The sequence below is a fragment of the Eutrigla gurnardus genome, assembly GCF_963514095.1.
Source record: "Eutrigla gurnardus genome assembly, chromosome: 1".
Lineage (NCBI taxonomy): Eukaryota > Metazoa > Chordata > Actinopteri > Perciformes > Triglidae > Eutrigla > Eutrigla gurnardus.
In genome coordinates this window covers 966071-981703 of record NC_139915.1, presented here as the reverse complement: position 1 = coordinate 981703, position 15633 = coordinate 966071, and the positions used below count along the sequence as shown (strand labels likewise).

The window sequence follows — 15633 nt, the reverse complement described above, 5'->3', positions numbered from 1 at the left end:
GGGATAAGGGCGGCTACACCTGATCACCGTCCTCTGGTCCCCCTCAGGTAAATGCTAAGTTGGTATTGTTAGCACAGTTAGCTGCTGGCTGCTGGCTCAGCCATCGCCATGTTGAGAGTCACGTGACGGCAACAGAAAGGCATTGCTCTGAACTTAATGTCATATTGCACCTTTAAATGGCCTGCTAGCGTTAATTCCATACAAAATGAATGAGATAATCAACATTTATTGGCTGATCTGATCTGATCTCAGTTGTATTGGCTAATAACGCCGTTAGCTACAGCCCTTTATAAATGGTGCTTTATTATAAGGTAGTACTCTAACATTGAGAAGAAGTTCTCTAGGTGTATTTGGTGTGAGTGACGTCAGTCCTCTGTGTAGGCTCGTACCGTGTGCCGTCATAGTGCAGCGTGGCTCTGCACCGTGATTCACGGAGTGGGATAGAACTGCCTGCCGCTGACTCGACCCGCATAATTAAGATTGAAGATATGTGTAAAGTTTTCTTCCTGACGTCGGGCTGCTCGTCCGCGTGCGCACACTGCGCGCGCTCGTGCCAAGGACACAGCCTACTGCGGGGAGCGGGGGAGCGAGGAGACACTAACTTTTTCCTCTTGTCCTGAGGGGTCTCCTTCTCTATATAAGGCGGTGCGCGCTGCTCGGCAGTTACAGCTCCTGTGCTTCAGGAACACCGCCAACGAGCAGCAGCAGCAGCAGCAGCAGCAGCGGCAGCCCGGTCCTCCTCACACGGGAATACACGGCTCTCCTGCGCGCACAGCTATTCATCCGGATACGAGAGAGGTGAGACTTTACATGCTTGTATTAGCTGTGCTGTTCTACATGTCAGGAGCGCTGGGATATAGAAATCTATGAGTTCATCTATTCCCATAATGCAGAAATAAGACGATTTTATTATAACAAAATCAAAATGATGACATTTTTCTGTGAATTAAGCTAAACCTGTGTTCTTAAGATTATTTTCTCTCTCTTATTGTATTGATTTAGTCATGACAATCTGACTGTAATGATTTCAGTTGTTGGGTCACAATAAAAACACATTTTGGCCATGGACTGCTACTGTTGATACTGCTTCTGTTCATACTACTGCTAATACTACTACTACTACTATACTACCACCAACACCCAATGCAGTTGGAACCCAAGGGTGGGCTGCACCAGATTTCTGCCTAAAAGCCTATTAAGGCAGTTTTTCCTCGCCACTGTCGCTGTAACGCTTCCCTCTGGGTGATGTTGGGACTTTGAAATGGTATTGACTCTGTAAATCATGAGTGTATTCTAGTCCTGCTCGATGTGTTTAATGTCCTGAGGTGACTTCTGTTGGGATACGACACCATAAATAAAACTGAATTGAACATTTCTGAGATGTAGAATAGCTGGCGCGGTGCCAGGATGTAAAGGGCATGGAATGTGAGCGAGCACTTGTGAAAATGTAATCACACCCGTCCACCTGAAGGCAGAGAGAGGTCAGTTCCCTGTTGAGATGGGGCACGACCCCCCGGGGGCAGAGGGGTCACGGTTCCCCACAGACAAGATGTGGGTCTGCCACCCCGGTATAACATTCACGAGAGCCATGAGAAGGGCCCAGACAGAGGAGCCGCTGGAGGTTCGGTGTGAAAAGGGGGGCACGGAGGCAGAGAGGGCAGAAAGGGCGTGGTGCCTGAGCTGCCCGCTGGCTCACAGTGCCCGGAGCTGGCACAGCATGTTGACACAGAGCCGGAGCCAGACCTCAAGCCGCCTTTTTCAGCCAGAGGGAAAGAGGTGAAGGGATTCAAAGAGGAGGGCAGCCAGTGCGAGCTCGAGCTTGGTTTATTTTGTCTTCTCTGGTCTGATCGCACTGACTGACTGCTCTTCTCTCTTTCTGAAATGTTTTTTCTTTTGGCTGAGTGGGATATTTGGCTGAGCTCTAATGGGGGATGCTCGTTGCCTTCCACAGGGAGGTCAGACGTGGGGTCGGCTACAGATTCCTGCCCCTGGATGGGTCAGGAATGCAGTGTTTTGTGGGTACAGTTACCTGAATTCAGCTTTCCCTCCTCAGGGTATCGACATATTGCTCGGTTTGGTTAGAAAATCATTTGAGTGAGGAGACGGGGAGAGGTAGATGGTATTTCCCGGTAGTTTAACACCATATTATTACTGGGTAGAAAGGCTCTTTCATGGCATTTGACTATGTTGATGCTAATCAGGCAGCGAAGGTTCAATAAAGTGATTCCCCATCACTCAGATTCATTTATCTTCTGGATACACTTAGTTAATTGTGGTACAGTTCATGTTAATGTTGTGTTCATAGAACAATAACTAAAGCTGTTCAATAAAGGCAATGTAATATTAAATGTTGCACACAGAATGATGATGTCACAATATGCACAATACACACCGTATATTGATATTATCATGCAGTCATTTCTGGGATGCACAATATATTCCAAGATGATTATTGACAGCAGAAAGAGGAAAATATTACTCTTACATTTAATATTAATAAAGGAGCTGGTAAAGAGAAGGACTCATTGCATGGCGGTTGTATTGGATTGCATGAGATTCTGTTATTGTGGAGGTTGTTAAACAAGGAACGAGGACTCTGTTTTTCAGATAATAGTTGCAGAATATGATCATGCAGAATAAGGCGTTAGTAAGTGATTTATAATGGCTTAAAAACAGTCTAAATGCTACTAAGAAACTAGTTCATGGTTACATGTGTTCCCTAATCTAAAGTGTTACCCATCTTTGTTTTTGAAAATAACTCCTACATGAGTTTAGCCATCTGTACCCCCTTGTTTTTGTAATCTGCACTCTGCGTTGTTGACTCACACAGTGGGAAAACTCATTAAACATTTCCTCTCTGCAGGTTGTGTCTGGGACTTTACACACAGTTTGCTGTCTGCTGCAGTCTGAAGGTTCAAACCAGACGGCTGAAGTGTCGGAATGACCTGCGCCGCCATGACCTGGCTCCCTGTCCTCTCCCTGCTGCTGCTGTGCATCAGGGACTCGGCGACGCTCTTCCTGCCAGACTCCAATGAGCTCAGGCAGCTGCTGAGCCGCTACGAGGAGGAAGCGGACCAGAACAACACCAGCAACGCAGCCGGCAACAGGACCCGACGGGCCATCCGCTGGTCGGACCGCGAGGAGATCCTGCAGCTGCACAACAAGCTGCGGGGCGTCGTTTACCCCACCGCCTCCAACATGGAGTACATGGTGAGACATGTCCCATTACCCCACTGACCTATTTCTGCTTCTAATCTTACAGGATGATTAAAAGTTCCCACCTCGCAAAGAACGGACCTTTAATGTGTCAGAAACCTCTGGTGATTAAAGTTCAAAGTTGCATTCTGCCTGGAAAAGCGGTGTTGCTGTAATAAAAAAGCAACCTTTTTTCTCCCTGCTGGAAACATGCAGTCATGGTGGCATGCTGTTGCCAGCCTCCTGTGCTGCCCGTTTACAAGGAGGGTAATAATCCCGAGCCTGTCCTACCTGCAGCTCCGGGCCGGGGGTGACGGGAGAACGAGGGAGGGCTGGGTCGAAGGAAGGCAGGGAGACGAAGGCTAGAAAACGGGGGGCGACGTGGCACATCGATGAGGAGAGTAGGAGAGGGATTATTGTTGAGACACACAGGAGGTTATTGAAATCCAGAAAGTGGAGGGAAGCAGCGGTGGCCCTGTTTGTCTCTGCAGTGCGGTCGTAGCCGGGGAGGAATATGTCTGAAGATTTACTCTGCACGCTGCTCGCTCACATTCCAGCACACAGGCCGTGTGTGTGTTTGTGTTAGTGGATGCGTGTTTGGGGTTACAGTGGTGTCTATGTTTTTAGTGACCGCCAAAAGGTTGGAAATTTACTGAGGAGATGTACTTGGAGGGGCCATGCTGTATGCAGTACAGTGGCGGGAGTCAGGTGTCTTCTCCTCTTTCCGCCCGCCGTAAAGAAACCCGCCCAGGAAATGTGGATAATTCAGCTACGATTGCTGGAGATTTGTAGAGGAGCGAGGCCAGCTGCCCCACTCGAGTGTCACCCTGAAAGGTCAACGTCGTACACGTATCCAGCTCGGTTTCAGGGCTCCAACAAGCTGTGGTTGGGTATCTGCTGAACATGATGTGGGTTGTAATTCTTCACTTTGAAGCAAAGTCTTGTCGTTGGTTCAGAGGAAGCCGATGGTGAGAGAAGTGTGTTTTTATTCGATGTGTGCAGGTTTGGGACGACGAGTTGGAGCGGTCGTCCACTCACTGGGCCGAGCAGTGTCAGTGGGACCACGGACCCGAGGACCTGCTCATGTCCATCGGACAGAACCTGGCTGTTCACTGGGGAAGGTGAGACGCAATAAACCATGGTCGCCAGTTATGTGTTAAAAAAGGAAAAAACATATGCATTAACTGGTAGGGGTTGACACATTCTGGCTAAAAGCTTTTTTATTGATCAATAAATAAATGAGTCATGCTTCATGCATTACAAGACATTTATAAGACCACAGTCCTTCTGACGGGTGTTTGCCCTTTTAAGTTCATATAAATGCAATTAGAAATGTTGCAAAGTCATTATTTGCAGAAAATTATATGACAAACATATTAACCATAATACCTGCTTAGCATTCTCACTGTAACCCCTGTTGACGTTAGCATTTAGCTCGAAGCTACAGAGTTGATGGTGTGGTTTAGCCTGGTTCCCAACCTGGCAACCCAAAGGCTGTTATTCATCAGTTTGTTAGTTAGTTAGTACAAATGGGTTGTTTTAGTGTTTGATTGAATTATACAGACTTTCTATCTACTTCTTTCTTTATTACCATAAATATATTCTGAACTTTTAATGCTGCAAAAGGCTGTAATCTGTGTGACAAGCATGGATCACTGTATTCAGGTTGGTGTTTGTGTGGATGCAGGTGTCTGAGTAGATACATAGGCCTCACTGCATGACAGTGTGTGTGTGTGTGTGTGTGTGTGTGTGTACGTGTGTGTGTACGTGTGTGTGTGTGTGTGTGTGTGTGTGTGTGTGTGTACGTGTGTGTGTGTGTGTGTACGTGTGTGTGTGTGTGTGTGTGTGTGTGTGTGTGTGTGTGTGTGTGTGTGTGTGTGTGTGTGTGTGTACGTGTGTGTGTGTGTGTGTGTGTGTGTGTGTGTGTGTGTGTGTGTGTGTGTGTGTGTGTGTGTGTGTGTGAGAGAGTGTGAGTGTGAGTGTGAGTGTGTGTGTTGCAGCAGCAGGTGCTTCCAGGAATCTGCTCCCGTTCTCACAGCCCCTTCCCTTCCTCCTCGCTGTTCCCTTCTTTCCTTGCCGTGCCAGCAGAGCCCTGATGTGGAGCGCTGTTTTCTGTTTTCTACTCTCCATTTAGAAGCTCAGCACTTTTCAACACCGTAAAAAGAGATGTTTATAACAAGAGCTTGAACAGATTTGTGGGGCTGTGGAGCCATGTTTAGGTTTGCTCTGGTTCTTTTGGGGGGTTTTTTCAACCTGATTTGATTATGGAGGGGGGCCAGACTGCCGTTCTGTGTGCCAGGTCAACTTCAGACTCATCATTTGAGGCCTGAAGGGAAGAGAAGGAGGGGCAGGGAGGTTGTTTCTCAAGTCTAGCCAAAGCACCTGGCAGCTCCCTCAGATATTTCCCTTTTGCCCCTGGTATCTGGATGGCCAGTGACTGAGCCTACTGTTTGTTTGTCTGTGTGTGTGTGTGTGTGTGTGTGTGTGTGTGTGTGTGTGTGTGTGTGTGTGTGTGTGTGTGTGTGTGTGTGTGTGTGTGTGTGTGTGTGTGTGTGTGTGTGTGTGTGCGTGTGCACACTACAGATACCGCTCTCCTGCCTTCCATGTCCAGTCCTGGTACGATGAGGTGAAAGACTACACCTATCCCTACCCCCAGGAGTGCAATCCCTGGTGTCCGGATCGCTGCTCCGGGCCCATGTGCACCCATTACACCCAGGTGAGGTGAATTAAAAAAAGAAGGTGAACGAGTTCAGGAGAAAATAAAAAAATAGGTTAAGGGAAACTAACTAAACACATTTTCCACATTGAAGTCTGAAAGCATGTCTTGGGGTGGGGAAAAATCTAAAAGCATAAAAGCTCTATTTCATTAAAGAAAATGATGGGGCGAAGGTCAATTATGATGATCGTGTGTTGAATATAATTTTGTTTTTGGTGCAAATACTTGAGGGGGCTCATTAGAGATTAATAAAAAACAGTATGCAAAAGCAAATAAAGAGTGTTGAGATGGGATTTATTGATTTTAGTTTTACCGTGGTATGTATTGGGTCATGGGTTTTTACTGGTATTGGTATCACCTACTAAATTCCTTATCAACTAGCTGTGATTTAGGTTTGAATATATTATTTAATTTCCCTTTGAAGCATATAGTGTAATATCTGTGTTCGGCATCATGTCATGTTCCTTCTTCCATCTGTAAAATGGATCATATGTCACAGGTGACAGGTGTTGCTAGGATACAACATGCTGTGTGCACCCTGTATGATATTTCAGAGTATTTTTGGGCACCGTTTCGGAGGGGTCGAGGGGTTAAATGACACGCATGGATGTAGTCACTTATAGACAGTGAAGGATAGAGAGAAAATCAGATGCAAGTCATGGGCAGAAAGAAGAGTTGAGCTGTGGATGAGAACGGGAAGAAATCACTCAGAAAGGGAAAGATGAAACGGGTGAGCTGGCCTCAGACTTTACTTTGTAGCTGCTGGGTTGAGTTTCCAGAAACATCCAGACTCCTCCCTCTGCCTTCACCCTGAAACCTGATCACGACCATCTGGTAGTCATTTCCAGACACACCAGACACCACTCACTTCCTTGACCTGGATTCTTCCCAAAGATGCTGCAGAGAGGAGACGGTGCCAAACCTGAGCATCACCTCGTCTCTGTCGGGGGTGCCGGTGTACCTGCCGGTCTGGGCCCTCGTAGTCCATGGCGACCTCTGTGGAGAACCTCTGGGCCCTCTGTAGGGAGCTGAACCAGCAGCACACATCGGTCTGTGTGCTGACTCACTGCTTCCAGCGGCTTCGAACTGTACCAGGAAAAAGATGAACATTCCTGAGGAGGGAGAGCGCACATGTTTCAGAGTTTGGGAGGAAAGTGAGGAGGAGTTATGGAACATGCTGTGTCGTATTCGCCGTCGAATGGCACATCGTTTATCTGGAACGCAGCTTTCCTTTTAATTAGGTGTTGTATCTGACCTTGGACAGCTTAGAGCCGGGGCTGACTTCTGTTTCTTGAGAGCTGAGATATTCAAAAAACGTTTGTTTCTGCTTCTGTCAGGATGATGAGAATGATGTCATCACACCTAGGGTCTATCTGACTGGGGGCAGAATAACAGACCGGGCCCTCCTGGAAGTCCCAGTGGCCCCATTAATCATGAGTGTCAATCTAGTTGCTTCCTCTGGAATGTCTGATTGAAAAATGGGACGAAACCCCCACATAGTCCATTAGTCAACTAATTAGTCGTTTGGGTCCTATTCCTTCAGTCAGTTAGTGCTTTTTTTTATTTCAACTGAGTCAAGAATGTCTTTTGTTGGGGGACAGCTGGTGCAATGTGTCCATTCATTAATAGGTGTTTTTCTTTCTCTCTTTACAGCTGGTCTGGGCAACCACTAGCCGAGTGGGCTGTGCCGTGCACGTGTGTCCGAGGATGAACGTGTGGGGAGAAACCTGGGAGAACGCCGTTTACCTCGTGTGCAACTATTCCCCCAAGTAAGCTCACTGTTCCTCCACGTCTTCCAGCGTTCGTCATCACCTCCGCTCGCTCGACTCCCGTGTTTACATTCTTGGTCTTCACCGCGCTGACAAACGCTGCAGCTCGCGTCCCTCATGTAGCAGCGCTGCCGATATGCAGCACTCGTTTTATGGCATACTGGAGCCATTAAAATTCCTCCAGAAAGTCAGAATAGAAACATAATAATGAAGCACCGAGGGGGAAAAAAGGAATAAGAACAGAGCAGGCTTGTTTTCCAGACGGGATGTAATGAGCTGAGAGACAACTAGGAGTGTTTTCATTAGTCAATGTGGGATTAATGACTATGACTGTGGACAAAGAGTGCTGAAGTAACTACAAGGCCACGAGCCCAGTGACGCTTGACCGATGATTCATTTCCACCTCAGTCAAGCCGTCTGTTCATTTCTGCAGGGGCAACTGGATCGGCGAGGCTCCATACCAGCACGGCCGCCCTTGTTCCCAGTGTCCTCCCAGTTATGGAGGAGGATGTCGGAATAACCTGTGCTACAAAGGTGAGCTGCGTGCTTTTCATTCACATTAACCCATCGACCAACAAACCTGAACCCGTATCTGCGTGTCCATCCGTAGACTCTCAGCGCTCGGAGACGGAGGACATGAACGAGGTGGAGAAGCCTCAGGTTCCACTGCCGCCTCGCACCACGGCCAGGCCGGCGCCCAAACCCAAACCGGCGTCCAAACCCTCCGCTCCTAAGCCCACCGCTCCCCGGACGCCATCTTCAAAGACTCCCAGCAACACCTTCCTCGGTAGCTAACAAGGAATTCATAGAAAATAACCTTCATCTGTCATGTTCTGGAGATATCTTTACTAATGTATCGTCTTGTTCTTGCAGTTCAGAACATCAAATGTGAGACTAGACTGCGAGATAAGTGTAGAGGTGCAACCTGCAACAGGTCAGGTTATTCTTCTGGATGTGCATTCTGAGTTACCATACCCTTCCTTTCAAATATCACTCACTCTGCTCTCCATGGTGTTTTCGGACTCTGCAGGTATAACTGTCCTGCTAACTGTCTGAATAAGAAAGGGAAAGTCTGGGGAACTCTCTTTTATGATGTGGTGAGCCAACATGAAACAAACATCTCGCAACGTAACAATTTATGCTGCAAAATGCCTGTTTCTGAGTGTTATTTTTGTGTTTCAGCAATCAAGTATTTGCCGCGCTGCTATCCATTTCGGTGTCATCGACAACAACGGCGGCGTGGTCGACGTCACGCGGATGGACAAGTTTCCGTTCTTTGTCCGAGCCACTAAGAACGGCATCGAGTCCTCCAGGTACATGTTGGTAATATGTTGAAATCACATTTATTCATCATATTTTTTGGGTAAATCCATTTTTGTGCAATGTTGGACGTTTCTGAGAACCTTTCAGGGGAAGATTTCCTCATTTTGAAACACTCATTCTTTTACAGTAAATATAAACCCGGTAATGCGTTTGTGGTGGCCAAAGTGGAAGGTAAGTGAGGCATACTTTTTAAGCAGAAGCTCTGAGTCATGCTTTAAATTGACAGCCAGCCAACACAGATCGGGGAGATTCAGTGTTTTCCTCTTCTCTCTCTGACAGAAATGACTGCTGACTGCTACACCACAGTGGCTGAAATCTGCCCTTTCAAAAAGCCCTCCTCACAATGCCCAAGGTGCCTCCTCACACCCCGCCTCATCATTCTCTAAAGCATGATATGATTAGTCCAAATGACAGTGATAATGACCCTTATCTGTTTGTTTCTCAGAATCTTCTGTCCGGCCAGCTGCAAGACTCAGCCTTCCTACTGGTCGCCTGTGATTGGAAACAACATCTACACAGATGTAAGCAAAGCAGCGTTTTCTATGAGCATGTTCTGAATAAACTTGGATGAATGTGAGAGGATGAGATCTCTGGATCTGCATGGATAATTCAGATTGACCTCGCAGGCTCTGAAAGGCGTTGAATCACAGTATGAGAATCATGGAGAATGGGAGTAATGGTGAGGTAAGCCAGAGACTGCCAGGATAGTATTATCCAGCACCGGGCCTGAGTGTTATCTTGGGCTAAGTGTTTGTGTCTCAGAGATAGGCAACACAGACTGAAATGGTCTCATGAAAACTGGTTTACATCACCCCTCCGAAGTCACCTGAATCACGTTAAACGTAAACCTCAAGAAGACAATCAGTCACATGAGATGAAGTGGTGTTAGACGGGGTTTCACCTCGGAAACAGACTTTAGATGACGTCCGGCTGGATCTAGATCCCAGATCCCCAACCGGTCAGAGTCACAGAGGAAGGCAGCAGTGTGGTTGAAATGTGTGTTATGTAACGTGTTTCTAAAGTGGTGTCGAAGCTGGATGTTGGTTGAACATGAGACATAAACCATCTGGTGAGGAACGTAGTCGGGGCGTATGGACCGTGTGATCTGTGTTTACACTAGAAACCAATGATTCTGCTCCAGACTGGTGATAAGAGCTTGCAGTCTGTTGTGCTGGCTGACTCTGAATGACATATCATTTGCACTATACTTGCTAATAAAGGATTTGTGTAACAGACTGCTTCCATCTCGTTTGTCCTCACAGAGCTCCAGCATTTGTAAAGCAGCCATCCATGCAGGGGCGATCAAAGCAGACGGTGGTTTGGTGGATGTTCTGCCACTGGACAAGAGAAAGAGCTATTCTGGAGTCCTGAAAAACGGCATCCAGTCTGAGAGGTACTACTCCATTTGTTTGTGTGTGTGTTCACCTATATTTACTGCTATTATTAACAACAAAGAAATCTATATTTTAAGATCGAGCCGTTCATCTTTAGGTATGTTGTGTGGCAGCCTCCATCAACAAAACTGTTGTAATGTAACATCTGTATAAAGTATTAAATCCTGGGGAAGTGTGGCTAATAACACATGGAAGCACTTCCTGAATGTGTCCGTGTTGCAGGAGGGGGGAGGAGTTTCATCGTCAGGTGGCATGTATGGTCTGGTGATTGAGAAGCTAGCTGATTTCCTCTTTCTGTTTTGGTCTGACCAATCACAGCAAGAGATGATGTTGATGTCAGCTGTGTCGAGCTCCTCCTGTTGCCATTTGTCTGTTGCTGTCTTTTTATGAAATGTAACTCGGTAGCTAGTGTGGAAGAAAACTCTCCAGGTCCAGTTGTGTGGCTGGTTCAGATGAAGTTTAATCACTGACAGTGGAGAAAGGATCTTAATCCTCTTTATAAGAGTTGGGCTAGTCAGAGAGTTTTATACAGAATTATCTGGAGAACCAAAGGGAAGGTGTGACGAGTAGCTTTGCATAGATTCAATACATGCCTCTCCAAGAGGAAGAGACATCCTGAGAAAACAGAAAGGTGTGACTTCTCTTGGAACAGCTGGGTTCTTTCTACACAATGTCAACAGGAGCCATTCATCAGACCTCGATCGATCAATGTGAGATAAGGAGGTTTCAGAGACGGTTCAGGAAGGGAGAAAGATCAAATGGTCTTTTCATCAGGATGACAAGGGTTAAAACACAATACAAAAGAATATTAGTATGAGATAAAAATAACATTAAGGTAACACGTTTTCTTCTACACTAGCTGGTTAAGAAGATGACGTCCCCATTCCTCATCCTGCCTACTAAACACAACATTTCTCTAGTATCACGATGATCACTTTGGATAAGTTCTAAAGGCAAAGCTGCTTTAAACAAATCTATCTCTATATCTAATTAAATTAAATCTGAATTTGATGTTGGAGGTTGTATAAAGTGTAGATATTTACCTTCAATGCATGGGAGTGTGGTGAATAAAACCTTGAGATACGATTGAAATGAAAACATGGAGCTGGTAGTAAAATTAGACGAGTAGAGAACCTAAAACGTGCCTGAGAAAGGTGCCTTTCTTCCCTTTAGCCTCCCTTGATTTATGTCCCCTGTAACACTGCATGGAGTGGCTGCCCTGCATGTTTCTCACATCACTCGTGGCTGCGGCCGCTCCAGAGCACTACGCTCCGGCGAGGAAGCCCTTGTGGGCAGCTCTGCTGGCATGTGGGGTTGTAAGAGTAATGGTGTGGTTTGGTGTGTGGATGGGCCACACATGGGATCTTTGCTTACTTTACTCAGGCATTTCAATTGAGTGTGCAAAGTGCTGAATGGCCAAAATCATCGAAGCCTGACTACTATGAAATCTAATGCAGACCTGCGAAGGCCCCCGCTCAGGGCACGGGGATAGGAGGTCAATAAAGAGAGTCCGTGCCATGTGCTATAATCATGGCAGGGTGGGCAGTTTGGACTGGACTTGCTGGGGAAGTAATCACAGCCTATCTGATTACTCGAGGATGGAAATGCTGTCGGCCACTTACTCTGTGATTTCCTATACGGACAATTATCTGTGATCTGATACCAATCTCGCCTATCATGATTATTGATCATGGCGGAGCTTCAAGGTCTCCCCACGGCGAACTAATTAGAAAGTCATCGGGTTTAACGCGTGTGGTAGCTGGAAGAGGTCAGATTCCGAAATACGGCAACAATGAGTCATACTGCCATGCCAAAGATGCTTCGAACACCATGATTGTGTGCTTTTTAAGGGACTGCTGGCAGGACTTGAACAATAGTATCCGAGGATCACAGAACAGCAAAAAGATGCATTTAGTTGACTTAATGGGTGATTTTACACTTCAATTTACTCGTTTGATAAAGTCTTCGTGGCTCTAGTGTAAGTTGGTGGTAAGTGAAACTCATTTATAAGGGGTGTTAGGCCAATTAAATCCTTATTTAAACGGTCTAAAGGTGTGAATTTAAAGACTCCAATAGCACTGACAGACTGGGATATTAGAGCCAACTATGGTTTCTCTCTGGCACGCCGAAATTCCTTCCCTGAAGTTTTTGCCTCGAAAGTGCAAATTGCCCTCAGCTGCAAAACGTTATGGGTGTGTTTGTGCTGTAATATCATTAGTGCGATACATTTTGTGAGTCAGACCATGAGATGGGGAATCAAGAGTGACACACGAATTTGCAGCAGCTAAAGTGAATTCTCTGTGAATTGAAACCCGATGAAACCTGATGATGTCATGATGCCTCTGCATTAAGGGACCCAGTGTGTTTGGAGATGATGATCCCACACTCGGCCTCCTTCTCCAATCTGTTCTCATGACTCAGCAGTATTAGCTGTAGAGGTGTAACAATCGATAGTCAGTCCTATAGATTCAACGAAACCGATCTGCTAAAATAAATAAAAAGAATGAATCTCTTTTGCTTCACCAATAATCGATATAAATGCGTTTAATCGTATGAATCGTGATTCTTAATTATGATTGTTTTAATACGTTTAAGACACTCTCTCCCCTGCCAGCATGTAGTCTATTGAAAAATTTACAAAATAACTGAGTATTACATTTTTATATTCAGCATAAAATATTATGCAGGACTACTTTTTTTATAGAATAACTATGTTTAATAAGTAATTCTGTGGTCTGTTTATTTGTTCACCTTTCAGAAGAATACAGATAGTCTCACTGGCATTATTGCATGTTTATTTCATGGATATAGAATTTTGGTTACAAGTTACAGAATCGAATCGTGGTTTACAAAATTGAATCGATCCAAAAAAGAAAATGGTCCTTGAATCGAATCAATAAATCCCCTAATTAGCTGGTTTTTAACATGTTTTCTGTATCGCCTGTTTGCAGCAAGAGCAACACGGAGGGAGCCTCTTTCCGAATCTTTGCTGTGAGGGAGTGAGACTTCAGCCCAGACGTCCAGAGACCAACAGAGTCACGTCGGATGCTCTTGAAGAGCAGGAAGTGCCCACAGGTTGGATGCCACGGCCGTTCATCTGTCTCTCAGTGGAAACAGAAACGTCATTAACAATAGCCCCCCAGTTAAAAGCTGTCGTCTAATATGTCGTCTTTTATTTTTTATTTTTTCAACTTTATCTCCAGATATATATTTCTACATAATTACTTAATCTGTGAATACATCATTTTTATATAAGCATTGAACAGCTGGTGCTGGATGTTTTTGAGTTAGACATGTTTTACAGAAAGTATTATGTTTACATTGATTTCTTATTATTCCTATTAAAAGTTCAAATTGGTTTTCATACAAAGGAATGTATACCGACACACTGTATTTAATCAATGTGTACAGAATATATGATATTTTGTTTGTTTTAAAAATGGAGTACCATATATTAACATTTTTACGTGTATTTTGATTTTTATATTTTATTTTATTGCTTTTTTCTGCCCACCCAGGTGGCCTTTTGCTTTTTGCTCTTGAGGATTTAGCCCGTCTAAGTCTATATTGTATTTATCGGTTAAGTGTTGTTGGCTGCGTCGATATGAACTCGTATGTTTCCCTTAAAGTCGAGCTGAAACAGAATATCAATCTAGTTTACGTCCCGCAGCGTATTTCAGAGTGGAACAGGACTGGCAAGCGGGGCATAACGTTGGGAGGAATTGAATTTGATCATTCAAAATATAGATTTTTTTTATCGGATTTTGAGGTAAAAGAGTTAACAAAGAGTAACTATGACAGGGGATGTGATCTAAAAGGGTCTTCCAATTTAACAAGACTGGTATCACCTTCAGTGCCAGACTTGTGGAGGTGATTGAGTGAAGGTGTTACGTTGCTAAGTTCCCTGTGTAATATATATATATATATATATATATATATATATATATATATATATATATATATATATATATATACACACACACAGTATTCGATAGCTGGTGCAGATGACTCCTCATAATGGTGGCAGTATTGCAGATGTATTAAATCACAATCGCAGACATGTTAAAGATAATAAGCAGTCATTTGTAATTTTTATATTTATTATTGCTTAGTGCTTTCCTCATTTCCTCATCTCTCTTGTTTCTGTAAGATTTATGAAAATGCTAAATTTGTGCCCTCCCCACCTAAGACGGATGAATGTGTCACATGTTTCAGGTACAGAGAGTTTCCTGAGTGGTACAACCCTGATTTTAATACTTTTTAAAAAACGTGCTGACGAAGGTCTTTAAAGTCTCCGCTGCTTTTTTTAGTTTAGTTAGCAACCCTCATGTAAATGAATGACATTTAAAGTGTCTTTTTGTACCATTAAGCTTCGTCACTCTGTTTGTTTCCTTGACTAAACATGCAAACAGAGAATGTTTTCAAAGTAAGGTTGTAAAAATATCCCAAATACTTGGCCAAGAAACGGTAAATCTTTATCTCTTTATTCTACCTCAGTGCTATCGCTATGCTAGGCATTTAAGTCTTTTCTATTTGGGGGTTTTATGGGAAATGCCAAAGGTTTTGTAAAGTTGTGGGAACTGTAAATATTATGATTTTTCTGTTTTTGAATAATCCTTCATGCGGTAAAATATAATTAAAATGTGTGAATTTGTTTGAATTGTCTTGTTTTTACACAGGTGTATGATGGGTTCTATATTTTTTGCACAATTTGAAAATAAAATATGACTTACAAATGCTACAGCACATTCTTTCTTTGATTTTTTTTGGACATGTAAAACAAAAGAGAAATGATCTTACAACAAGTGGATATACATAAACAAAATACTATTTGCAGATGATATGATGTTTCCAGTGAGTACATGGTTATTTTACGTATTTTGCACATACTTTCACCCAATTAAACAGCGTTTAAATGGCATTATTTTAGTATTTTCTTTATCATCCAAACATATTTTAAAATACATAACTGTATCTTCAGGGTAGTGAGTGACAAAATATTAGAAAATCTATATAACGTTGATATGAACCCACATCTTTATTAAATCTTTGACCAGCGCATGAAGTTAAAATGTGTATGTCAGGCTTTATGAATGAAAGTTAGACCCAGGCCACCCAAGATTTGTCCGTTATCTTTGGCTGTGTTAATAACCTGGCTCTGCTCCTTTGCGAACACACACATGCCGAGTGAAGTGGAACAATAAATTGAAGTAATCACTTTTACTCAAGGACCCCG

At 44.2% G+C, this 15633-nt stretch overlaps 1 protein-coding gene across 1 annotated transcript; it reads left to right on the top strand.

Moving 5' to 3' along the window:
• The first annotated feature begins 718 nt into the window (after nucleotides 1-718).
• crispld2 (cysteine-rich secretory protein LCCL domain containing 2) lies at nucleotides 719-14329 on the top strand. Its single transcript, XM_084013852.1, has 15 exons — nucleotides 719-798; nucleotides 2864-3210; nucleotides 4198-4316; nucleotides 5779-5911; nucleotides 7565-7680; nucleotides 8114-8214; nucleotides 8291-8467; nucleotides 8554-8614; nucleotides 8711-8777; nucleotides 8863-8993; nucleotides 9131-9174; nucleotides 9283-9355; nucleotides 9449-9524; nucleotides 10266-10396; nucleotides 13349-14329. Exons 2-15 carry the CDS (start codon nucleotides 2941-2943, stop codon nucleotides 13398-13400), a joined length of 1551 nt encoding a protein of 516 aa, XP_083869978.1. The 5' UTR covers nucleotides 719-798; nucleotides 2864-2940; the 3' UTR covers nucleotides 13401-14329.
• The last annotated feature ends 1304 nt before the right edge of the window (nucleotides 14330-15633 follow it).